The 25,492-nt window shown below is 36.9% G+C and overlaps 1 protein-coding gene across 1 annotated transcript in view; it reads left to right on the top strand.

Moving 5' to 3' along the window:
- VWDE (von Willebrand factor D and EGF domains) overlaps positions 1–25,492 on the top strand; it is a 91,982-nt gene that overhangs the window by 28,840 nt on the left and 37,650 nt on the right. The window contains 11 exon segments of the mRNA XM_065938458.1: positions 3,455–3,610; positions 3,735–3,837; positions 5,486–5,602; positions 10,499–10,749; positions 11,929–12,115; positions 13,353–13,391; positions 18,081–18,177; positions 18,179–18,219; positions 24,420–24,514; positions 24,575–24,656; positions 24,659–24,691. Coding sequence (XP_065794530.1) covers positions 3,455–3,610; positions 3,735–3,837; positions 5,486–5,602; positions 10,499–10,749; positions 11,929–12,115; positions 13,353–13,391; positions 18,081–18,177; positions 18,179–18,219; positions 24,420–24,514; positions 24,575–24,656; positions 24,659–24,691 — 1,201 coding nt within the window.

Below are 25,492 nucleotides of genomic sequence, written 5' to 3'. Positions count from 1 at the left end.
AGTCATTTTAAACAAGTTTTTATCTAGAGTTCCGTCCACCCAGTCATTTTCTTCACTCACTCTAAAAACATCTAAGACTTTACAGAATCCAGTTTTTAAATCACTTACTGATAGGATTAAACCTAAGTTGCTATCCTAGAAACAAATGACCCTTCATGATCCAGCTATTGTCTGTTTTTCCAGGTGTGAACTTCCTGTACTCCAGGAAAATCCCATGCTTTTTCCTGCATTACTGTTTTCTTCACATGGTATCTGCTCCAGGCTTCCTAAATGGCACTCTTATCTATTTTTGCTCCCAGTATCCAAAAGGCAGTCTCCTTTTTCACTTTCAAGAGAAGTGCTGTTCCTTTTTTGAAGCCTTCCTTGACCATGCTAGTTAGACTTAGCGGCTTCTTTCCCTCATTACACCTTATTTGAATCTTGGTTATAGCAATAAGAAAATATTTTGTTTTTCTCACCTCCGTGATCTCTTTTTATTAGAATATTCTCATTCCATATGAAAGGAAGTGAGTGTTAGTCACTTAGTCATGTCTGACTTTTTGTTACTCTATGGACTGTAGCCCACCAGGCTCCTCCGTCCATGGGACTTTCCAGGCAAGAATACTGGAGTGGGTTGCCATTCCCTTCCCCAGGGATCAAACCCAGGTCTCCTGCATTGCAGGCAGACTCTACCGTCTGGGACACTAGGGATTCCATACAGATACTCACAAAATGCTGTTGAATGGAAAAGAAAGAGAATCCTGTTTATTCTTCATTTGGAGTAGGCTGTCTAAACAGAGGAGTGGAAATAACCCCTGTATTCCCGGTCATTGCCTGGAGTCTTGTTTCAACACCCAAAACCAAAACAAGTGTCCATACATCCATCTAAGCATCAATATCACGACTACCCTCTGATGACTGTTGTCATCCCCCTCTGCTGAAAGGGAACCACTGATTTATCTGCTAGACCAGACTGGACACAGTCCCTTAAACATGGAGATGTGTTATGGGGCTCACTCTTTCAGCAACACAGCTTCTGCGAGCCATAGACTAGTGTGTTCTTGCCTTCTTTTTCCTGCTGACCTGTAATACTGAAACATCAGTAAACTCCTATTTCTGAGCCATTAAAAACATTCCAAGGCATATACTTTTAAAATAACTGAACCTAAATTTTGGTAATAAAATATATCTTTTTTCTGTGTCATTATGTAGCCGGAACATAATTCTTGCTTTACTTCTTTAGACACCAATGCATTTAAATACTGAAAAATAGCATTTAAAGTTTAAATATGATATGACATTGAGTTATTAAATGGGGTGAATTTGTTAGAATTTATTTAGTTTTGGCATTGCCCTTCTTTGGGATTGGAATGAAAACTGACCTTTTCCAGTCCTGTGATCACTGCTGAGTTTTCCAAATTTGCCAGCATACTGAGTGCAGCACTTTCACAGCATCATCTTCCAGGATTTGAGATAGTTCAACTGGAATTGCATCACATCCAGTAGCTTTATTCATAGTTATGCTTTCTAAGGCCCACTTGACTTTACATTTCAGGATGTCTGGCTCTAGGTGAGTGATCACACTATCATGATTATCTGAGTCATGAAGATCTTTTTTGTACAGTTCTTCTGTGTATTCTTGCCACCTCTTCTCAATATCTTCTGCTTCTGTTAGGTCCCTACCATTTCTGTCCTTTATTGAGCCCATCTTCTCTTCTTTTCACAGCTATTTGTAAGGCCTCCTCAGACAGCCATTTTGCTTTTTTTGCATTTCTTTTTCTTGGGGATAGTCTTGATTCCTGTCTCCTGTACAATGTCACAAACCTCCAGCCATAGTTCATCAGGCACTCTATCAGATCTAGTCCCTTAAATCTATTTCTCACTTCCACTGTATATTTGATTTAGGTCATACCTGAATGGTCTAGTGGTTTTCTCTACTTTCTTCAGTTTAAGTCTGAATTTGGCAATAAGGAGTTCATGATCTGAGTCACAGGCAGCTCCCAGTCTTGTTTTTGCTGACTGTATAGAGCTTCTCCATCTTTGACTGCAAAGAATATAATCAATCTGATTTTGGTGTTGACCATCTGGTGATATCCGTGTGTAGATTCTTCTCTTGTGTTGTTGGAAGAGGTTGTTTGCTATGACCAGTGCATTCTCTTGGCAGAACTCTATTAGCCTTTGCCCTGCTTCATTCTGTACTCCAAGGCCAAATTTGCCTGTTACTCCAGGTGTTTCTTGACTTCCTACTTTTGCATTCCAGTGCCCTATAATGAAAAGGACATCTATTTTGGGTGTTAGTTCTAGAAGTTCTTGTAGGTCTTCATAGAACCTACTTTAGCTTCAACTTTAGCTTCTTCAGCGTTACTGGTCAGGGCATAGACTTGGGATTACCATGATATTGAATGGTTTGCCTTGGAAACAAACAGAGATCATTCTGTCGTTTTTGAGACTGCATCCAAATACTGCATTTCGGACTCATTTGTTGACCATGATGGCTACTCCATTTCTTCTAACGGATTCCTGCCCACAGTAGTAGATATAATGGTCATCTGAGTTAAATTCACGCATTTGAGTCCATCTTAGTTTGCTGATTCGTAGAATTTATTCAGTTTTAAGTTACATAAATTCAATTGAACTAGCTTGAGCAAAAATCATATTTATTATGAGGAAAATGTATTTTTCACAAAATCACAATAGGAACCTGACTGCTAAATTCTCAAGAAAAAAAAAATTTTAACTTGGGACTTAAATACCATGAAGACTCAGTTTGTCTGCATTTGTATGTGTGTGTGTATCTGTCATGATCATGCTTTTCTCTGTTTATGAGCTTCATTTTTCCCTTTTGCTAGATATTACTTTTCTCCACGTAGTGATAAACATGGCCATCAACAGCTCCATAGCTTTTTATCTTGTAACTCAAGCCTTCAGGCTGGCTCAACATCCTCTACGGTATGAAGTTAAAATATCTGAAATAACTGAAGCATTGGCATAGTTTTGGTCCACCTATGGACCAGTTAGATGTAGTCCAGGGGAGTGGGTCATGTAAGAAAATGAGAAGCCCTTTGAAAACCATGTATATAGAGGCAGAAAGGGCAGTTTCAAGTAGAAGGTGGGATCAAGAGAAGTGAGGGGTTTTCTGAGTAGAAAACTAGTCCGCTATGTGTGAACTACATAGTCAAATATGTTCCTTCTTGCTACAAAAGTCGTTACTTGGGATCCATTATTTATGGCTAATATTGGTAAGTTATTTGATTTGAACCCACAAGAAGTATGTGACTTATTAAAAGCAACTTATATCAAATTAGGATGTGTATATATTCTGAATAAAACTGTCAATGTCACTTTTATTTCTTCATTATGTATTCCATTATACAAGGCACGTATTGTAAAATTTATATTTTGGTTATATGTAACTCAGTGGCAAAGCATTTCCATGATCTAACAGAGGTTAATTGATTTTTCATTATGCTTTCAGTATAATAGCAGTAAATGGTTCCTTGAAGAACACCTCTACACCTATACTGTTTATCAAAACAGCAGGGCTGTTGATTGTCAGTTGCCTGCTGATGTTCAGCAGTCTAGTACCATAGATGTGATGGGTGAGAAACCAACCATGAAGAGGCAAATAAAGGTAAAAAAGAAAAGATATCCTCATATTTATACATAAAATGTGTATATATTAAAATTTCATAATGAATTTATAAAAATACACTTAGAACAAATTATTTGATTATAGAACTACATATATCTTGCAGATATCTAATGATGGTTATAGGTTCAGTAATCCCAAAATAATGATCATATATGATGGAGCTTGTCAAGTCTCTGGTCTCTATGAAAAAGACTTGTGTACTATAAAGCTATGTAACTTTTCCATTATTTTCACATTTGCATCATAGGTTTTTCATTTCCTGTGCCGCTGGAATATCAATGTAGGTTTTCACTTTCATATCACAAATACTAATAGAGAAAAGCCTTCCTCAAGTTTATGCAAGATTAAATCAAAATTGTTCCTTTCTGCCTCAAATAATTTGAAGTGACAGGTTGTTTTACTCCTGAAACATCAAAACAAGAGGTTCAGGTTGAATTTTCTTTCCTACATACATTTTTAAAGTAGTAATAGTGATTTTCCAATAAAATACTGCCTTATGGTTACTTAATCTTCTTTGTGGCAAGTGACATGCATTTAGATAGAGTTTGTAAAATGTGAGGCTAACACTTTCAAAGGGAGTTTCTTGTGGCCACCAAGCTCATTGAACCATGCAAGTATCTACCACTTGAGGGATAACAGAACAGCACCGCCTGGGCTGAATCTTCTCACCCATATCCTTCTTAACCTATATCCAGTCCACCAGGCTTAGCAACAGGTTTCTTTTCTATGTAAGTTGCTGATTTAAGTGGTACCATGCGTGTAATATCACTTGGCTCTTCAGAACTAAGAAGCATATAAAATACTTTGTATGTATCTGTTGTTCGGTCACTAAGTCATGTCCAACTCTTTGTGCCCCCAAAGACTGCAGCATGCCAGGCTTCCCTGTCCTTCACTATCTCCCAGAGTTTGCTCAAATTCATGTCCATTAAGTTGGTGATGCTATCTAACCATCTCAACCTCTGCCTCCCTTTCCTCAGATTTTTAATTTTTTTCCCTTGAGATTAACAATCAGATCACATCAATAAGAAATTTCTGTTTTTGAGCTGTTTGATTTTCTTTCCCTCCAAATATTACATTGCCACATGTCCTGAAATAATTACTTTCCAAATGTTGTTATTCACAATTGTTTTAACCTCTTGGGGCTATTTTGTTCTCATTTTTGTGCAGTATCCCAAATGATGTCAAAGAGATTTGGTAGAATGAGCAAAGTTTATATATCCTGGACAAAATTTGATCTTCTTCCCAAGTTAAAAGTTATTTGTACATTTACAATTATTTCTTTGTATGTCAGCAGATCTCTCCACTATTTTATGTAATAGTATCCATTATCAAGTATGGATGACCATGCCACCGATCTGGTTTAGTCTTGCCATGTTCAAAGGACTAGTAGGCTCCTGGAGGAAACGAGGATAGCTGTAAACCAGTCTGATCCTTAGATATCAGGGGGAAAGAGTCTGTTTTAATTTCTTTGTAAATAAAACACTTCCTGTGTGAGTTTAGCAGTAAAAAGACAGAAAGAAAAGTGATGCTTTTGATTCCATGTTATTTATAAATTATAATTGTGCACAGAGGTACAATTATATGTATTTTCTTATTCCTTTCATATTGATCAGTTCCATTAACACAAAGAGGAAATTGTTTTCTAACATGTATTTTGATCAGAATATACAAAAAAAAAAAAATGTTTTTTAAAGTGAAAAAAAAAAAGTCTGCTAATCAATACAGACTTATAAAATGCATTTGTTGGAATCATCAACATATATAACGCTATCTTTTTATATATTGTCTATTTTTTCCCTAAACACTAACTAGTTGTATCTTAATTGGTGTTTTCCTTTTTAAAAAACCTCCATTAGGAAAATGTTTGCATTATCAATGGACTCTGCTACATTGAAGGGGATAAAAATCCTACCAGCCCTTGTTGAATTTGTAGACCAAAAATTTCAAAATTTACATGGTCATTTTTAGAAAGTAAGTTATTCTTTTTAATCCAAATATTTAAAAACAATTTAAAATCGTGAGTTACATAAACGTTTTTTTAAGATGAACACTGGGTAATTTAGAATTTTTCTTAATTGCATAATTTATTTTGCTCCAAGAAAATATAAGATGAAATGTTTTCATTATATATAATCTCTATGATTGTAGCACAATAGATATGGGATTTTTATTTTAATATGTGATAAAGAACACAAACCCAGCCCTATTACTCTGTGACATTCTGAGCATAATATTGGGTATGGATGATTTCTGGATGCTTGTTCCACCTAAAAAACTACCCAAATTATAGTCATGTACCATATAATTTCCTTACTTCTTTAAATATAGCCATGTATGATTCCACATAGGTGAGAGAGAATGTTCCTCACATGCTCCTTTTTCAAAAGGCCAGGCATCACAAGATACAACAAGATATAATTACTCCCTGGTTCCATGTAATTTTATCTAAGGAGTCATAAAGCCTTATATTTACATAGTGCTTTGTAATGTCACCATGTACGTTACTGAATGTGCAAATTTCATTGCTGTGTTAGACCATATGTCAGATGAGTCATTGCTCAGGTGCAAGACTCGGGATATTATGGGAAGACAATGGAAATGTGGGGAAGAATTCAGTGCAAGAAAAAAGAGAAACACAATGTAACTTCTGAATTGGTGTCTGTTTGTAATGGCTTTGGTATGACTGATTCATCATAAACTCACAATGTTCAAAGATATAAGGGGCCTTGAATTATCTGTTCCAAGACTCCCGTATTGAAAGGTGGGGAAATTAAAATCAGTAGATGTTATAAGGACATATAGGGGCAGAATGGGAGTCAAAACTAAAGTTGCTTTCATCAGTGCATTTTCAATGCAAGCAGAGTGTGTCCAGTAAAATAAAAAGGAGTGTTCTGTTAAGTCAGTTGGCAAGGAAGGAAACTTTCTTACTCTGACAATATAAAGAGATGTTTTAAGTCACTTCATGACCATAAAGGGAACACTGTCCACAACATAGCCATATTCCCTTAGTAGCTTTCATTCCAGTGTGGGAGCCTGGACACTAGAAGGACCTCTGAGGAGCTGAGAATTGGTATGACTAAATGCTTCCCAATTATTATAATTGGGGAGGGGGCAGAGAGAGGAAATCTCAGGGATGTCAAAAGAACAGTCCCATTACCAGCGGTGAGGGAGAAAAAGAAAAGGAGATGTGAGGGACAAAGTAAAGCTGAAAAGAATAGACAGAGAAGTACTGAAAGAGCAAGAAGTGAGACAATCAACACGGAGAAGTGATTTCAGGCCAAAGAGGAGAGCATCTTATCTGGGCAATGCAAATGTATTTATGTAACTTATGCTATAATCAAAGTGCTTTTACACTCTCATCAGTTCAGTTCAGTTCAGTCGCTCAGTCGTGTCCAACTCTTTGCGACCCCATGAACTGTAGCACACCAGGCCTCCCTGTCTATCATCAACACCCAGAGTCCACCCAAACTCACGTCCATTGAATCTGTGATGCCATCTAACCATCTTATTCTCTGACATCCCCTTCTCCTCCTGCCCTCAATCTTTCCCAGCATCAGGGTCTTTTCCAATGAGTCAGCCCTTCACATCATGTGGCCAAAGTACTGGTACTGGAGTTTCAGCTTCAGCATCAGTCCTTCCAATGAACACCCAGGACTGATCTCCTTTAGGATGGACTGGTTGGACATCCTTGCAGTTCAAGGGACTCTCAAAAGTCTTCTCAACACCACAGTTCAAAAGCATCAATTCTTCAGTGCTCAGCTTTCATTATAGTCCAACTCTCACATCCATATGTATTTACTAGAAAAAAAGTAGCTTTGACTATATAGACCTTTGTTGGTAAAATAATGTCTGTGCTTTTTAATATGCTGTCTAGGTTGGTCATAACTTTTCTTCCAAGGAGCACGCGTCTTTTAATTTCATGGCTGCAGTCACCATATGCAGTGATTTTGGAGCCCCCCAAAAATAAAGTCTCTCACTGTTTCCACTGTTCCCCATCCGTTTGCCATGAAGCGATGGGACCAGATGCCATGATCTTAGTTTTCTGAATGTTGAGCTTGAAGCCAACTTTTTCGCTCTCCTCTTTCACTTTCATCAAGAGGCTCTTTAGTTCTTCACTTTCTGCCATAAGGATGGTGTCATCTGCATATCTGAGATTATTGATATTTCTCCTGGCAATCTTGATTCCAGCTTGTGCGTCTTCCAGCCCAGCGTTTCTCATGATGTACTCTGCATATAAGTTAAATAAACAGGGGGACAATATACAGCCTTGACATACTCCTTTCCCGATTTGGAACCAGTCTGTTGTTCCATGTCCAGTTCTAACTGTTGCTTCCTGACCTGCATACAGGTTTCTCAAGAGGCAGGTCAGGTGGTCTGGTATTTCCATCTCTTTCAGAATTTTCTACAGTTTATTGTGATCCACACAGTCAAAGGCTTTGGCATAGTCAATAAAGCAGAAATAGATGCTTTTCTGGAACTCTCTTGCTTTTTTGATGATCCAGTGGATGTTGGCAATTTGATTTCTGGTTCCTCTACCTTTTCTAAAACCAGTTTGAACTTCTGGAAGTTCACGGTTCACGTATTGCTGAAGCCTGGCTTGGAGAATTTTGAGCATTACTTAACTAGTGTGTGAGATGAGTGTACTTGTGCAATAGTTTGATCATTCTTTGGCATTGCCTTTCTTTGGGATTGGAATGAAAACTGACCTTTTCCAGTCCTGTGGCCACTGCTAGTTTTCCAAATTTGCTGACATATTGAGTGCAGCACTTTCACAGCATCATCTTTTAGGATTTGACATAGCTCAATTGGAATTCCATTACTTCCACTAGCTTTGGTCGTAGTGATGCTTACTAAGGCCCACTTGACTTCACATTCCAGGATGTCTGACTCTAGGTGAGTGATCACACCATCGTGATTATCTGGGTTGTGAAGATCTTTTTTGTACAGTTCTTCTGTGTATTCTTGTCACCTTTTCTTAATATCTTCTGCTTCTATTAGCTCCTTACTGTTTCTTTTCTGAGCCCATCTTGCATGAAATGTTCCCTTGTTATCTCTAATTATCTTGAAGAGATTTCTAGTCTTTCCCATTCTATTGTTTTCCTCTATTTCTTTGCATTGATCACTGAGGAAGGCTTTCTTATCTCTCCTTTCTCTGGAACTCTGCATTCAAATGGGTATATCTTTCCTTTTCTCCTTTTCTTTTCACTTTTCTTCTTTTCACAGCTATTTGTAAGGCCTCCTCAGACAACCATTGTGCTTTTTTGCATTTCTTTTTCTTGGGGACGGTCTTGATCCCTGTCTCTTGTACAAAGTCAGGAACCTCCATCCATAGTTCATCAGGCACTCTGTCTATCAGATCTAGTCCCTTAAATGTATTTCTCACCTCCACTGTATACTCATAAGGGATTTGATTTAGGTCATACCTGAATGGTCTAGTGGTTTTCTCCACTTTCTTCAATTTCAGTCTGAATTTGGCAATAAAGAATTCATGATCTGAGTCACAGGCAGCTCCCAGTCTTGTTTTTGCGAACTGTATAGAGCTTCTCCATCTTTGACTGCAAGGAATATAATCAATCTGATTTCAGTGTTGACCATCTGGTAATGTCCATGTGTAGAGTCTTCTCTTGTGTTGTTGGAAGAGGTTGTTTGCTATGACCAGTGCATTCTCTTGGCAGAACTCTATTAGCCTTTGCCCTGCTTCATTCTGTACTCCAAGGCCAAATTTGCCTGTTACTCCAGGTGTTTCTTGACTTCCTACTTTTGCATTCCAGTGCCCTATAATGAAAAGGACATCTCTTGTAGGTCTTCATAGAACCGTTCAAGATCAGCTTTTTCGGCATTACTGGTCGGGGCATAGACTTTGGTTACTGTGATATTGAATGGTTTGCCTTGGAAACAAACAGAGATCATTCTGTCATTTTTGAGATTGCATCCAAATACTGCATTTTGGACTCTTTTGTTGACTATGATGGCTCCTCCATTTCTTCTAAGGGATTCCTGCCCACAGTAGTAGATATAATGGTCATCTGAGTTAAATTCACCCATTCCAGTCCATCTTAGTTCGCTGATTCCTAGAATGTCGATGTTCACTCTTGCCATCTCCTGCTTGACCACTTCCAATTTGCCTGGATTCATGGACCTAACATTCCAGATTGCTATGCAATATTGGTTTACAGCATTGCACCTTGCCTCTATCATCAGTCACATCCACAGCTGGGTGTTGTTTTTGCTTTGGCTCCATCCCTTCATTCTTTCTGGAGTTACTTCTCCACTCATCTCCAGTAGCATATTGGGCACCTACCGACCTGGGGCGTTCCTCTTTCAGTATCCTATCTTTTTGCCTCTCCATACTGTTCATGGGGTTCTCAAGGCAAGAATACTGAAGTGGTTTGCCATTCCCTTCCCCAGTGGACCACATTCTGTCATACCTCTCCATCATGACCCATCCTTCTTGGGTGGCTGGCCCCACATGGCATGGCTTAGTTTCACTGAATTAGATAAGTCTGTGGTCCGTGTGATCAGATTGGCTAGTTGTCTCATTGTCATTTCAGTCCGTCTGCCAGCAAGTCCAAGGTAAGAGCAACCCAAGTAAGACAGTAGGTGCTGATAGAGGGCATGAGAGAGCAGACAGACTGAAACCACTATCACAGACACTCTTACAGAAAAGCTTGAATTCTTGTACCTGTCAGTTTTATATTTTCTAAGAATGGAATCAGATTTATTTGAAATCTTTTACAGAATTAGTGAAAGTAGATAATAGAAATTTTAAGAGTTCAGATCTCATCAAAATGGATCACTGGGAGCTCTCTGCATCACACTTTTCCTTTTCTATGCAGGTTCAAAAGTTAAATGTTTTCTCTGCTACAGAAAATCAACCCCCAGTGATTCAAATTCCACAAGATAAATTACAGACGTTTCATGGGGAGAACTTTGTGTATCAGTTCACAGCTTTTGACCCAGAAGGCTCCGACATTCGTTTTATCTTGGACTCTGGCCCCAGAGGAGCAAATATCTCCTCTGCAGGACTTCTTAAGTGGAAAACAAATTTACAAACCCCCCAGCAATTTACCCTGCATGTTAATGATGACTGCAGTGCTGAAACGAGAGTCCTGATTGAGGTAGTATTTATAATTGCATAAATTAATAAACAGTTTTAATAACTACTTTAAATTTAAAATAGAAATTGTTCAACATTTCATGGAAAATTTAACTGCCAAAATGTTAAATATTTTTTGGCAAATTTAAAACCTTAGAGAAAGTCTCAATTTTATGGATCTAAATTACGAATTCCTAGAGCATTTTCAGAGAAGGCACTGGCGACCCAGTCCAGTGATCTTGCCTGGAAAATCCCGTGGACGGAGGATCCTGGTAGGCTGCAGTCCATAGGGTCGCTAAGAGTCAGACACGACTGAGCGACTTCATTTTCACTTTCCACTTTCATTCATTGGAGACGGAAATGGCAACCCACTCCAGTGTTCTTGCCTGGAGAATCCCAGGAATGGGGGAGCCTCGTGGGCTGCCCTCTGTGGGGTCGCACAGAGTCGGACACGACTGGAGCGACTTAGCAGCAGCAGCAGAGCATTTTTTCTGCACTTAACTGTAAGAATAAAAATGTATTCTTGTCCACCTTTGTGAAAGATCTGTGGTAAACCTAAGATTACTAATTATGTCCTTTTCTTTCAAGTGAAGGAATATTAGATGTTGAATTAGAAATCAGGATTATAATCACTCAGCTGTATACTCAAAACTAACATAATATTGTCAATCAACTATATTTCAACGAAAAAGGTTATAAATATGAGATTTGAAATAGCTAGTTGCAAACTGTTTTTTCTTTTACTTATTTTTGTGCCCCACAGTCACATGAAACTTGGGATACACTCACACAGAAGTAATGGTATGGAGGACAGTTATGTACTATGTCATGTTAACTAAATAATTCAAGTGACTATTTCCTCTCTAGATCTTGGCATAAGTCAGGTGACTAACTGCTTTCCACTTTAAGATTTTTTTTTTCAGTTGTTCTGCTTACATTATAGAAATTGATCATCTTGTGACATTTTAAAAATGTATCCCTAGCATTTATATTTTGGCTATGTTCTTGAGTTTGGGCATAGTTGTCTTATGCAATTATCTTTTAAAATACTATTTTACATTAAATGTATACATATTATCTTGCAAAATGTGTGATCTGGTCCTATTAGCACATACAGATACATGCCTATCATGATTTCTGCAACGTAAACTGAAGATATTTTACAGCAAAATAAAATCTTCACTTCTTGTTTATTTTGCAGGTGACTGTGACATATTGTGATTGCTTGAATGGGGGGACCATATGTGTGTCTGATAGGAAATTTCTGCCAGGAAGTGGAGCATACCTATGTGTCTGCCTGCCTGGTTTTCATGGAGATCTTTGTGAAAAGAATGTCACTGAAGGCCAAGTGAGCCCCTGTGGTCTTGGCAGATGCGTTAAGAGGTTTAGTGCCAGGAGCCAACACATGAGATCCTACCCATGACAAGGTAATGAGGGAAAAAACCTGACAAGCAAGGCGGATCAGGTTTTCCGGGATTTCGAAAAGGCCAGCTCACTAGATCCCACCCATGACAAGGTCACGAGGAGAAAGCCTGACAGGCAAGGCAGATCAGATTCCAAAAAGCTGCCCCCGGCACTCACCTTAAAGATGGTATCTGTCTTTCTGATGCTTGCTTCAATAGACTACTCCCTAATTTCTGTGACACAGGCAGAAGGCCTTCCCCGATCTCTTCCCAAATAAGAATCAATTTAGAACTTTAATCAATAAGTTTCCCGGGTGGTGGTATTTTATGAGATTATCCAGGGTGAAAGGAGTGTTTTAATTTAAACTCCTTTGCTGGTATTTTAGTTTGTTTGACAAATGTGTTTATGCCCTTGGTACTAACTAATATGCATGATTGCTTATAGTACCCTAATCATAAAATAGCATAAACAACCTGATCATATAAAGGCCATGACAGATATAGAGCCTTTTTGGGGGGGTGAAGGAGTCCTATTAGAAAACATAAGAAAAATTATTCTAAAGGTGGTTACTGGGTTGACGTTTGCTTGCTGTGTTTTTGCTTTTAATGTGCTAAGGTTGTGCTGTGGAAACCATTGTTAATATAGTTATATATCTAGAAAAATAAGAGCTTAGCCCTAGTGTGGTAACAATGAAACGGTTGTTAATTATTAGCCAGGAGTGCTAGGCAGGGGCTGCCTCACCAAAGTCACAGAGTCAGTGTGGGGTAAACTTCTTAGATAAACTCAACTGACAACTTCTGCAGAAGGATTAATTTTTGTGTTAACAAGGATATACTTCTACTCTGTACTGTTGCCCTATGAGACTGCTACCTTTCAGTTAAGGTCATCATAGAAATGGAAAATAGGTTTACATTCACCCAACCCACGTAAAATGTTAATGGGCCCCAAGGCCAGAAGATAATGTGCTAAGATCTATTATAGAAATAGAAAGCAGAAAACATCCTGCTCTTCCTAAAAAACAAACTGATGTAATACTAATCCTGTATAAGCAGAGTAAGCATCTTGTACCTTGAAAATGTTCTGAGCGAGGGTATAAGAACTGTTGTCAAAAAGGAAAACACAGACTTGGCCCTATCAAGGCTGGTCTCACGTGTCTTCTCTCGCCGACGCCGTTCATCCCGAGGGTACCCCCTGGATCCTGCTGAGGCTGGACCCCGGCAGTTTACAGTTATTCTTGTGATTGCCCACCTGAGTTCAAAGGTAAATTTTGTTTCCTCATGAATGAAATTCGGATGTGAATAAATTAGAAACTAAAGATCTTTGGCTCTCCATGTAATCTACACATAACTCAAGCAAATGTATGATCTTAAAAGATTTTAATGCACCCTTTAAAATTCTAGTAGAATTCATCACAAACACATTTGCTATCTGTAGTCCTTTTTAACTGTGCATTGCTTACATATACTCTTAAATTTTTGTTCACTTCCATAGTTTGGCAATATTCTATGCCTATATTGTATTTTGCACGTTCCTAAACATTTCTATCTATATTTGGCAGGTAGAAACATATTTAAATATATTACTGTTAAAATATGGTATAGAATAATAAAGAAATTTCCCATGAGAAATATAAAAATTATCATCTAAGAATTTTATTGATAATTCATTTACCTAAGAAAAATATGATGTAAGAGTTGAAATCAAATTGAAATGTTAGAATATCTGTTAACTCATTAATATTCTAAAATGTCTGATTCCAGAAACCCCAGATAAATATGACTAATAACTTTAATTTCCCAAGGCTTAAAAAAAACTCATACTAATATTTTTTTAATGAAAATAGATATAAATATTAAAATACATACATGTAAAGGTACAGTTATTGAGCTGATATTTTCCTTGAAGCCATCAGTTTTTAACATTTTACTAGAACTTAGCAGGACAGTTAGGTGTCTTCTAATTTTTTTCAGCATTCTAAAATAACAGTTTTATTATTGGGGTTATTTTGCCATGCCACACACTACTTTTGAAAGAATTCACATGTTGATTTTTTTCATGAATTTTACTGTAATAGGGGTTGCCATCATTAATGATTATGAACATATTCATTCAAATAAATTGTTAAACATTTCAAAGAGCAACACTTCCGCTCAAAAATTGTACTGAAGAATGACTTTCCTAGCACACAGTAAAATTTCAATGGATTTTTATAGCCAATGCTATAACTGGACTGAATAAGTTGTCCTTTAAGCTAAGCAAGCAACTATTCTAATAACTTCTTTAAAAGATCATTGAGTATTTTTTAACAAAGTACAAATTACTGCTATAATATGGTAATTTTTGCCTTGAAATATTAATGGCCTTAAGTCTTATTTATAGGGTAAAGCTTATATACTTGAAAGATCTTGCTTAATGTTAAATAGAATCTAATTAATAACCTTATATGTAAGTACATAGTAAATTTTTAAAACAGTACACTTCTTTCCCTTTTGTATATGACAGCTTTGTGGGAGTTATCAGGACATAAAGAGTAAAATAAATCACTCTTTGATTTTACATATAATGTTTTTCAAAGTAAACACTATGAATTCTCAATGTATATTTTATTTAGGCAAAAATTGCCAGGAAGATGATGAGTGTGAATCAAGGCTTTACTTTCCAGGGACAGAGTGCCTCAATACCTTTGGTTCCTATCATTGCTGTTCATGTCCAAAAGGATTTTATGGTGATGGAAAAACATGTCATGGTAAAAGTTCCTATCTTCTAGCATGATTTTTTTGTTGTTGTTGCATTTAATTAATTCAAATCACTCAGTTCCATTCTCTCTTATACTCATGCATTTACTCAGTATCATGCACTAAGCTAGATGCACAGGATATAGAAATATATAAGATATATCTTCTGACTCAATAGGTTTGAGTGTAGTAGCAGGAAATGTAATTACATAGTTCAGTATGATCTGTGTCTTTCAATAAGTGTCTAGAGAGAATAGTAGGAACATTACAGGGAATCATGCCTACCTTGAGGGATAATGGAAAGTTTTTAAAGGAAGTATCACTGCAGCTGAATCTGATGTTTCTGATCAAGAAATAGAGAGACATTCTAGGCAGAGGGAACAGCATGAGCAAAGATACAGAGGCATGTAACATTACAGCACATCTTGGGCACTGTGAATAATTCAGTGTGCTTGGAATAGAGGGTAAAGGGGCCTGCTACAAAAAGCAGGGGTGTCTGGTGGACAGATCACTGACAAACAATGAGAAATATAAGGTTTACATCTGAGAAAGTCTACTTAAAAGCACTCTGGAGGACAGATCAGTTACAGGTAAGGAACTGTGCAAGTGTGAAGATGGGTAGAGAGTTAAGACAATATCACAAACATAGGGCTTCCCAGGTGGCGCTTGTGGTAAAGAACCCGCCTGCCAATGCAGGAGATGTAGGAGACCTAGGTTTGATCCGTGGGTCGGAAAGATCCCCTGGAGGAGGAAATGGCAACCCATTCCGGTATTCTTGCTTGGAAAATCCCATGGACAGAGGAGCCTGGCAGGCTTCAGTCCATAGGGTCACAAAAAGGCGGACATGACTGAAGCGACTTAGCATGCACGCAGTAAAGGCATGAAGAATTCTGACCTACGACTAGGATGAAAGAGACACGATAGAAGAAATTTGAGTCTTTCTGCAGACTCACAGACACGGAAAACAAGCTTGTGGCTACCAAAGGGAAGAGGGATGTGGGGAGGGACACATTAGCGATGTGGAATTAACAGATACAAACTACTGTATGTAAAACAGACCAGCGACAAGTATACTGCATGGCCCAAGGAATCACACCCATTGTCTTATAGTAACTTGTAATGGAGTATAATCTGCAAAACTACTGAATCACTGTGCCGCACACCTGAAACTAACACAATGTTGGAAACTAACACAATATTGGAAATTAACTATTGTTGTTTTTGTTCAGTTGCCCAGTGTGTCCGTCTCTTTGCGACCCCATGAACTGCAGCATGCCGGGCCTCCCTGTCCCTCACCATCTCCCAAAGTTTGCCCAAGTTCATGTCCACTGCATTGGTGATGCCATCCAGCCATCTCATCAAAATTAGCTATACTTCTTTAAATTAGTAAAAAAGAAGCAAGTTGATAGTACTTGGTCAGTAATTGGGATTAACATGGTTATGGAGACAGTTACAGTGCTTGGTTTAAGCAAATTGAGTGGGTAGAATTGACATTTTACATTGCTGTGGGTTGAATTATTTCCTCCCAAAATGCATTCACTGAATCTCAAACACCTAGTATGGGTGTATTTGAAGTAAGGAAGTAGTTAAGGGTAAGTGAGGTCATAAAGGAGAAGCCCTGATCCAATAGGATCAGTGTCCTTCTAAGAGGAGACACCAGAGGTCTTGCTCTGCTTCTCTCTCTGCCGGATGAGGACACCAGGAACATGCAGCTGTCTGGGACCCAGGAAGAAAGCTCTCTCACCAGGAAACAAATGGGCCTGTACCTAGATCTTGGACTTCCCAGGCTCCTAAATGGTTAGAAGATAAACTCCTGTTGTTTAAATCACCCTATGATATTTCGTTATGGGAGCTTGAGCTGACTAAGACACACATAAGATGTAAGGAAGAAGAAACAGTTTCAAAGAGAAAAGATGATGAATTCAGTCTGAATTCATAGAGGCTGAGGTGACTGGAATATCCAAGTGGAGCTCAGGAGGAAGGATAATGTTAAAGATATAACTCTTAGTGTCACTAACCACAGATGAAATTTTTCAAGGATAACATTTGGAGAAAGAAGACAAAAAATTGGTGGATATCAACCTTTAAAAATTAAAAAAATAAAAGTAAATTATAAAAAGTCAGTGTCCTTGGTATTATTAAGCAAATTATGTTTTTTGATTAAAAATATATATTAATGACATGATGTCACCTTGTACTTCAAATTGGGGTGTGCCTGTCTAGCACTGAAGATAATAGCTCTTCAGATTCGAAGAACACATTACAGGATGGTGAGAGGAATTCCCTACTAGTTCAGCTACCCACATCAATATCTAGTCCCAAATTCTGAGCCTTCTACTCTGTGCATTAAAGTGATAACATTTGTCTTTTCCGAACAGTGGCTCACATTCTCAGTAAGACGTTTATCAAGCGGAATTTAAGAAGAAAGCACATTGAACCAAACCCCATTACACATGAGTGACTAGTAAGTTTTCTATCAGAGGCATTTGTGTATTTTAGGAAGGTGCTTGTTAACACAAACTTGATTTTTTAATGTTGGTTGCTGTTTACTTAGTTCATGGTAGGCACAAAAATCAATAACTATAAAAGCAAATAAAGTGCAGCTCTTATTCTTGAAGTTCTAACTAGTGGGGGAAAGAGACACATAAGTGTGAAGAACAAAGTTCTAGGAAAGAATACAGGTGGTTGACATTGATTGAGTGGGTGACTGTAACCAGATGTTAGCTCCGCTGTCATAACAGAATACCACAGACTGGGTGAATTAAACAGTAGAAATTTGTTTTCTGACAATTCTGGAAACTGGAAGCTTGAGATGAAGTTGCCAGCCGGGTTGGTTTCTGGCTTCTCCCCTTGGTTTGCAGTTGGCTGCCTTCTCATTGTAACCTTACAGGAGCACTCTTCGTGTGCCACCTTCTCTTAAAGGACATCAGTCCTATAGGATTAGTGCCTTACTCTTATGACCTCATTTAACTTTATTCACCTCCTTAAAAGTATCTCCAAATACAGCAACAGGATTAGGGCTTCCACAAATGAATTTTGGGGAACACAATTCAGTTCCTGAGAGAAGCATCTGCTGGAGAGGTGATGTTTAAGCTAGTTCTCTGATCTAATTTGCAAGGAGTTCAATGCACAGGACATCTTTATATGTTCTTATTCACAGTGCTTTGGTTTTATAAGCTTAACTCTGATCTGTTTTTCGTGTATACATTTATAGTTGAAACATGCATTTAAAATGAATTTACTGCACATACTGTGGTTCTCACAAGGTCTGACAACAGTGTAACTAAGGAAGAGGACGGTAAAGATGCCAATCAGAGACAGGAATGTTAAACCAACAAATGGGAATGGCTTTATTAAGTAATTATTTTAGTTAAACTCTAATGATAAGTATTAGCTCTCATTTGTTTTCAGAAGATTCCCATACTTACCCCTCAGGAATTTTTGTTTTCAAAAAGTTCATCTAAGATTATAGAATGCATTTTACAGATTATCCTTTTCCTTGCTAATCTTTTGAATTCTCTGGTTTATATTCTAGATAAATGAATCATGTTGTAATAGAAACAAATCATATAATTATTTAAGGTGATTTCAGAGAAACGTAGGGTTGGAAGGGATCATTTCAAACTTATATTCTATAAATTCCTGTTCATTCATCATCTACTCAAACTCTACTCAAATGTGAAACTCACTGTTTCATAAGACCTTTCCTTCTTCACAGTGCTTTCTTTATAACTCTTGTTTTATTCAGTAACACTCTATTATTGCATGTTCCTAATTACCTTTTCTTATGCCTTTGCATACTGTGATGTCAGCTCTTTACCTTCCAAGATATCACTGCATTTGTTCATTTTGCAAGGTGTTGTTGATTATTGCAATAAGGAAATCTATCCTAATTTTAAAGTTATTCATGCACCCAGTTGCCTTATTTAACGCTCTATTTACATTCCTCTATGGTTTATTCTTGTCTTGATTTTGTCGTTAAAATTTTTGCAAATGGTGAGTTTGTCTCTATTTACTTTTTATAGTAACTAAGATTTAGCCTATATTTATGATATACCAACACTAAGCAAATATTTTTAATACATTATTTCATCCAATTCTCATAACAGCTATATATAGTAACTCATTTCCATTTTACAGATAAGTAAACACAGGCACTGATGGGTTAAGCAATATGTTTACAGAGTTCTTAAATTACAGAGGCAAAATTTGAAATGGGCAATCTAACAGCCCTGTTCCAGCTATCAAATTTGTTCTGATTGTAGTGGCTGGGACTTCCGGTGCAAAGTGTGCAGGAATGTTTCTTAATGGTTTTGTTTCTTAATGGTTTTAGTGGGAATTCTTCCATATTTTGCCACTGAGTACGATATCACTACAGGTTTCTGCTAGAATTTTCCTTTTACTGGTTGCTTTCTCAGAATTCTCTTTGGTTTTAAGTCAGGAGTGGGTTTTACATTTTATCAAATGCTTTTTCATCATCACTAACTATGTGCTATAATTTCTGTTAATGTTTCCTTGGATTAACTTTTTCAGAATGTTTTAATAATTTTTCTTTTCTTTCTTTCTTTCTTTCTAGCTGTGCTGGGTCTTTGTTGCTGTGAGGGCTTTTCTCTAGTTGTAGAGAGCAGAGGCTACTCTCTAGCCACAGTGCCCATGCTTCTCTCTTTTATTTTTTTAATTTATTTTTTTTAAATTTTTTATTTTTATTTTTTTTATTAGTTGGAGGCTAATTACTTCCCAACATTTCAGTGGGTTTTGTCATACATTGACATGAATCAGCCATGGAGTCACCCGTATTCCCCATCCCGATCCCCCCTCCCACCTCTCTCTCCACCCGACTCCTCTGGGTCCTCCCAGTGCACCAGGCCCGAGCGCTCGTCTCATGCATCCCACCTGGGCTGGTGGTCTGTTTCACCATAGATAATATACATGCTGTTCTTTCGAAACATCCTACCCTCACCTTCTCCCACAGAGTTCAAAAGTCTGTTCTGTACTTCTGTGTCTCTTTTTCTGTTTTGCATATAGGGTTATCATTACCATCTTTCTAAATTCCGTATATATGTGTTAGTATGCTGTATTGGTCTTTATCTTTCTGGCTTACTTCACTCTGTATAATGGGCTCCAGTTTCATCCATCTCATTAGAACTGATTCAAATGAATTCTTTTTAACGGCTGAGTAATATTCCATGGTGTATATGTACCACAGCTTCCTTATCCATTCGTCTGCTGATGAGTGCCCAGGCTTCTCACTGCAGTGTCTTCTCTTGATGCAGAGCACAGTCTCTAGGGCAAGCAGGCTTCAGTAGCTGTGGCGTGTGGACCCAGTAGTTGTGGTTTGTGGGCTTTAGAGCACAGGGTCAGTATTTGTGGTGTATGGGCTTAGTTGCTCCATGGCATGTGGGATCTTCCTGGAACAGGGATCAAACCCATGTTTCCTGCATTGGCAGGCTGATTCTTTATCACTGAGCCACCAGGGCAGCCCTTTCGGACTGCTTTTTTAAGAAAAAATGGATGTATTGAATTACTTTTTAACATTATATTAACTTTTTCACCTATATCTTAATACAATTATGTTAGTTGAGATACAAGTCTATTTCACCCTGATGTGATAATATATAACTACACAGCTGCACTTGATTTATCTTAAATAAAAAATAGTATTTCATTTTAAATTTGTGTATTTTCAAAAATAATGCTGACTATAAGATTAGGCCACTCTGATAAAATGTTGATGTTTCATCTCTTTGTGCATGTTGCAACAGTTTTGCAAAAGAGTCTTTCCTTGAAATTTGGTAAAAATATTTTTCCATTAGATCAGCTGTCCTGACATCATTTTAGGAGATTATTTTAGATTGTTTTTCTATTTCTTTCAATTTTTTCTGTCATCTACTCTAGCTCTTCTTCAGTTAATTTAATCATTTATATTTTGTAAAAACTCATTGAGATTTCAAATTCTTAGTTTAAAATTATATGTGTTATTATATAATTTAAAATTATTTTCATATCTACAGAGTTGTCTAGTTTTATCTTTCCATTGTTTGTTTCTGGATAAAGCTTGCCAAAAGTTATCAAATTACTTTTTTCAAATCATCACTGAAATTTGCTTTTCTGTTGTTTATCTCTTTATAATTTTTCTTTGACTTTTTGTTGTTTTGTAAGGGTTTATTCTGGCCACTGATCCTTTACATGTGTACTTGAAATGATCTTTTCTATCTCTATGGCCAACCTTATCTATATTTTCTTTTTATGCAGAAATAAAATTTTATACAAATATTTCTATACTGCTTTATATTGTGTTATCTTGTGTATTTAAATATATTGCAAGTTCTCTGAGGGCAGTAACCATGTGTTGACTTTTTAATGCTGCAAGGCTCCTAGAATAGCATTTATACATGTGATAGACTTTAAAAATGTTTTTTTAATTGAAGTATAATTGCTTTACAGAATTTTGTGGTTTTCTGTCTTAGCTCAACAAGAATCAGCCATAGGTACACCCATGTCCCCTCCCTCCAAAGCCTCCCTCCCATCTCCCTCCCCACACCACCCTTCAGCCTGTCGCAGAGCCCCGTTTGGGTTCCCTGAGTCATAGAGCAAACTCTCATTGGCTGTCTGTTTTACATATGGTATAGTAAATTTCTATGTTACTCTCCATACATCTCCTCTTCTCACTCCTCTCCTCCCACCAGGTCCATAGGTCTGTTTTCTATGTCTACTTATCCATTGCTGCCCTGAAAATAAATTCATCAGTGCCATCTCTTCAGATTCCATATATATGTGTCAGTATATGATATTTATATTTCTTTTTTTTTACTTACTTCACTCTGTATAATAGGCACTAGTTTCATCCCCCTCATTAAAACAGATTCAAATGCATTTTTTTATCACTGAATAGTATTCCATTGTATACATATGCATATGTGTGTGTGTGTGTATACATATATATATATATATATATGTAACACAGCTTCTTTATCCATTCATCTGTTGATGGGCATCTAGGTTGCTTCCATGTTCTAGCTATTGTAGACAGTGCTGTAGTGTACATAGGGGTACACAAGTCTTTTTCAGTTTTGATTTCCTCAGAGTATATGCCTAGGAGTGGGATCGCTGGGTCAATGGTTTTATTTCCTACCTTTTTAAGGGGTCCTGATACTGTCTTCCATAGTGGCTGTATCAGTTTACATTCCCACCAGCAATGCAAGAGCGTTCCCTTTTCTCTACAGCCTCTCCAGCACTTACTGTTTGTAGACTTTTTGATGATGGCCATTCTGACTGGTGTCAGGTGGTATCTCACTGTAGTTTTGATTTACATTTCTCTTATAATGACTGATGTACATGTAACATACTTCAAATGAAGGAATGAATTACCTAATGTTAAATACTACAGAAAGTGTTAGTCACTCAGTCGTGTCCAACCCTTTGCATTCCCATGGACTATAGCAGGCTAGGGTCCTCTGTCCGTGGAATTCTCTAGGCAAAAATAATGGAGTGGGTAGCCATTCTGTTCTCCAGGGGATCTTCCCTACCCAGGGATTGAACCCAGGTCTCCTGCACTGCAGGCAGATTCTTTACTGTCTGAGCCACCAGAGAAGCCCTCTGTAGGTACAGCAGAACATTAATAAATGTTATGCTAACTGTGACTAACATAGCTTTTTCTTTTTTGGTTGTTTAGCCATAAATTTGCAGCAACTGTCAACAGAACATTCACTACTTGGTGCGAGCTCAATCCACAGTCCTGCAACTACGAAAATGCTCTTGGCTGCAACTAACCACATCTCACACTTCTCATTAAAATCAGTTACAACCCAAATTAATCATTCAAATAAGGCTATTTCCCATCAGATATCAGATTTTGAACATGTGGATCATACTCCTAGTGCAAACCTCGGTCTGGAGGAGTTGGCAGTTCCTACAAACAACCATAGCTCTTTAAGCATTAACCTGAACAGTTCTCATGGTGAAATAAAGGCTCTTACCAGAGTCTCACCCAAACAGAGGCAGGAGAGTATACTCAAACTAACAGGTCTGCCCAAGGTTACACACAGAATAAGGATGGGTTTACATCATCACTTACTAGAGCCATCACTGTTTTGCCAGAAAAGCCTGGATTGGACAAAAGATCAAGTTGTGCTGAATCCCCTTGCCTTCTTGGTGTTTCCCGTGTGCCAACCACAGATGGTCACTTCCAGTGTGGACGCTGCCCCTTTGGATATTACGGAGATGGTATCAATTGCAGAGGTAGTGTGACAACTCTTCGAATGTCACAAAGAAAAGTATCTAGTTCACTTTTAAGTGCTTAAAAAGATACACCTTTCTATATATTAAATTTTGTTTACTCCATTTAGTTCACTAACTTCTATTCATTTTATTTATTTGGGTATATTCTCTTCACATTTCAAAAAAATTAACACAAGTGTTTCTCAATTTTTTAATAATGTTGATTTTAAAAAACATTATGACTATATAATACATTACAAATATATGTGTTAAGTACCTACTTGTTTTAGGGCCTTTGGAAATATTTCATTTCAATTATGTCATATAATCCACAAGGACTCCATGTGCTAGATATTATTATTCCTGTTATACAGAAAAGAAAGCACAACCTTACAGGGCTAACTGACAATCCTGGCAGTAAGCAGCAAGATATAATGGTATGAATAACATGTGGTCTGGGTTCTGTTCAGCTCACAGAAGGTATTTAGCCTTTAAATGACTAATCCTGCATATTTATTTGTATAAATTAAGTTTCTCTATAATTCCTCCAGCTCTTAAGGATAACAAAGCTAGGCATCACTTTAATTTTGAAAGGACTGTTTATTTCTTTTCTCAATCATCAGCATAGTTTGATATAAATCAAATTTCTGGCTTAGAAGCTACTTTTTAGTGTTCATATTATTTTGTTTTGTTTGTGTTTTGATTTGTTTGAGACCACCTTAAGCAACAGAGCTGTTAGAGTGTTCCTTTGTTCTGAGTTACCTTGAGAAACTTCATTTTTTTTTTTTTTCTGTAAGAATAATGTTAATAACCCTCAATTCTTACATGTTCATGATATAAAACTCATTATTATTAGCAAATAAAACAACCTCAATCATTTCAGTTACTTCAGAAAGTGTTAAATGGGTTGTTAGAGAAGCTTAAGAAATAAGAACATATAATAAGCTTATGATGTGTTCCTGGCATTTTGCTCTTTGACATTCTGATTCTCCCTGCCATTCACCAGCATTTAGCCAATTAGTATCTAAATTGCTCTCTGAAAGACTGTAATCCCTTTTATGGTTTGCAGCCATGTCCAACAGCAGATTTTCTATGGGACTGATTTCCTCATATGGTATGTTTTTCTTACCCTATTAATCATTTGTCTCAGTCATTCTGGCAGTAAAACAAATATAAGGGAAAAAATAATTCTGTGAACGTATGCAGTCATTATCGTTTGACAGCAATTTCAAGTTTTTCAATTTCAGAGAATTTTACTTTTATTATATAATTAAGTCTATAGACAACGGGTATACACTGTATCTACAAATCAGCCTTTTTGCCTTGATTTTTCCAGCGATTTGTAAAAATCCTTGTGGAAGAAACAGAGAGTGTGTTGCCCCAAACATATGCAAATATAAACCTAGTTACACTGGTTCTAACTGCCAAACTGTTAAGTATAGCTCTTATTAGTTTATATAATGAATTTAATCGATAATTAATATTTCTAAGCCACGAGCTTTATTTTTTACAGCTATATGTCATGCTGACTGCAAAAACCACAGAAAATGTATTAAGCTTAACATTTGTGAATGTCCCCAGGACATGGTGGAACAACCTGTGATGAAGGTGAAAATTCAAATTAAAAATCAAATAATAAAACCAAAATAACGCAATCTTTTTAAAATGTTTTGAAGGTAATTCAGTTTTACTGTGTACATATTAATATATACATTTTAATGCTGGTGAGGGAGTCTAAGTTTTGTTAATGTTTATTAAAAATAATTTATTGATTAAAAAATTTAAATTTGCCAAATCAGAGAGCCAAAAAGCAATAGCTCATACATCTTTGGTAAAAGTATCTGCAGAAATTTTTTGTGATATTTAGTTATATGGAACCATATCCCGATAAATATTTTAGCTCCAAACAAAGGATATCTGCCTATTGAATAATTTCTCAAACATGGGTCCAAGGAACTGCTATTACCAAATAATTAGAAGGTATCAGGTAGTAAAAAGAAACCTAAAAAAAATTTTGAAAAACATGTTTATAGCCATATAATTTCATTGCCTTGGTTGAAATCTTAAATGGAGAGTTTAGGAAATGGCATTCCTAAAATGGATAATACTTTAAAGAAAAAATTTTGTTATTTCTTAAGTAATATTTTTAAAGAATACATCTTAGTGGATTGTACATATATAATTATTAGTAAACTGAGAGTCATGTTAAGTGTTTTCATGGCAAGGCAAGGCACAATTTAACAAATTACAGTAAACATAGAGTGAACTAACACTCAGTATGAATAGCATATGAAAATAATTATAGATATATAGAAGTGTTTTCTTTGTAGGGCAAGAGTGTGTAACTCCAAGTCTCACTTTTCAGAAGAAACTTTAGATTGTGTATTTCCATCCAGTTAACCAAAAGTT

The sequence above is a fragment of the Muntiacus reevesi genome, chromosome 6 (genome assembly GCF_963930625.1).
Source record: "Muntiacus reevesi chromosome 6, mMunRee1.1, whole genome shotgun sequence".
Taxonomy (NCBI): Eukaryota; Metazoa; Chordata; class Mammalia; order Artiodactyla; family Cervidae; genus Muntiacus; species Muntiacus reevesi.
Note: the sequence above shows the minus strand (reverse complement) of the source record. Positions and strands in the feature narration are given on the sequence as shown.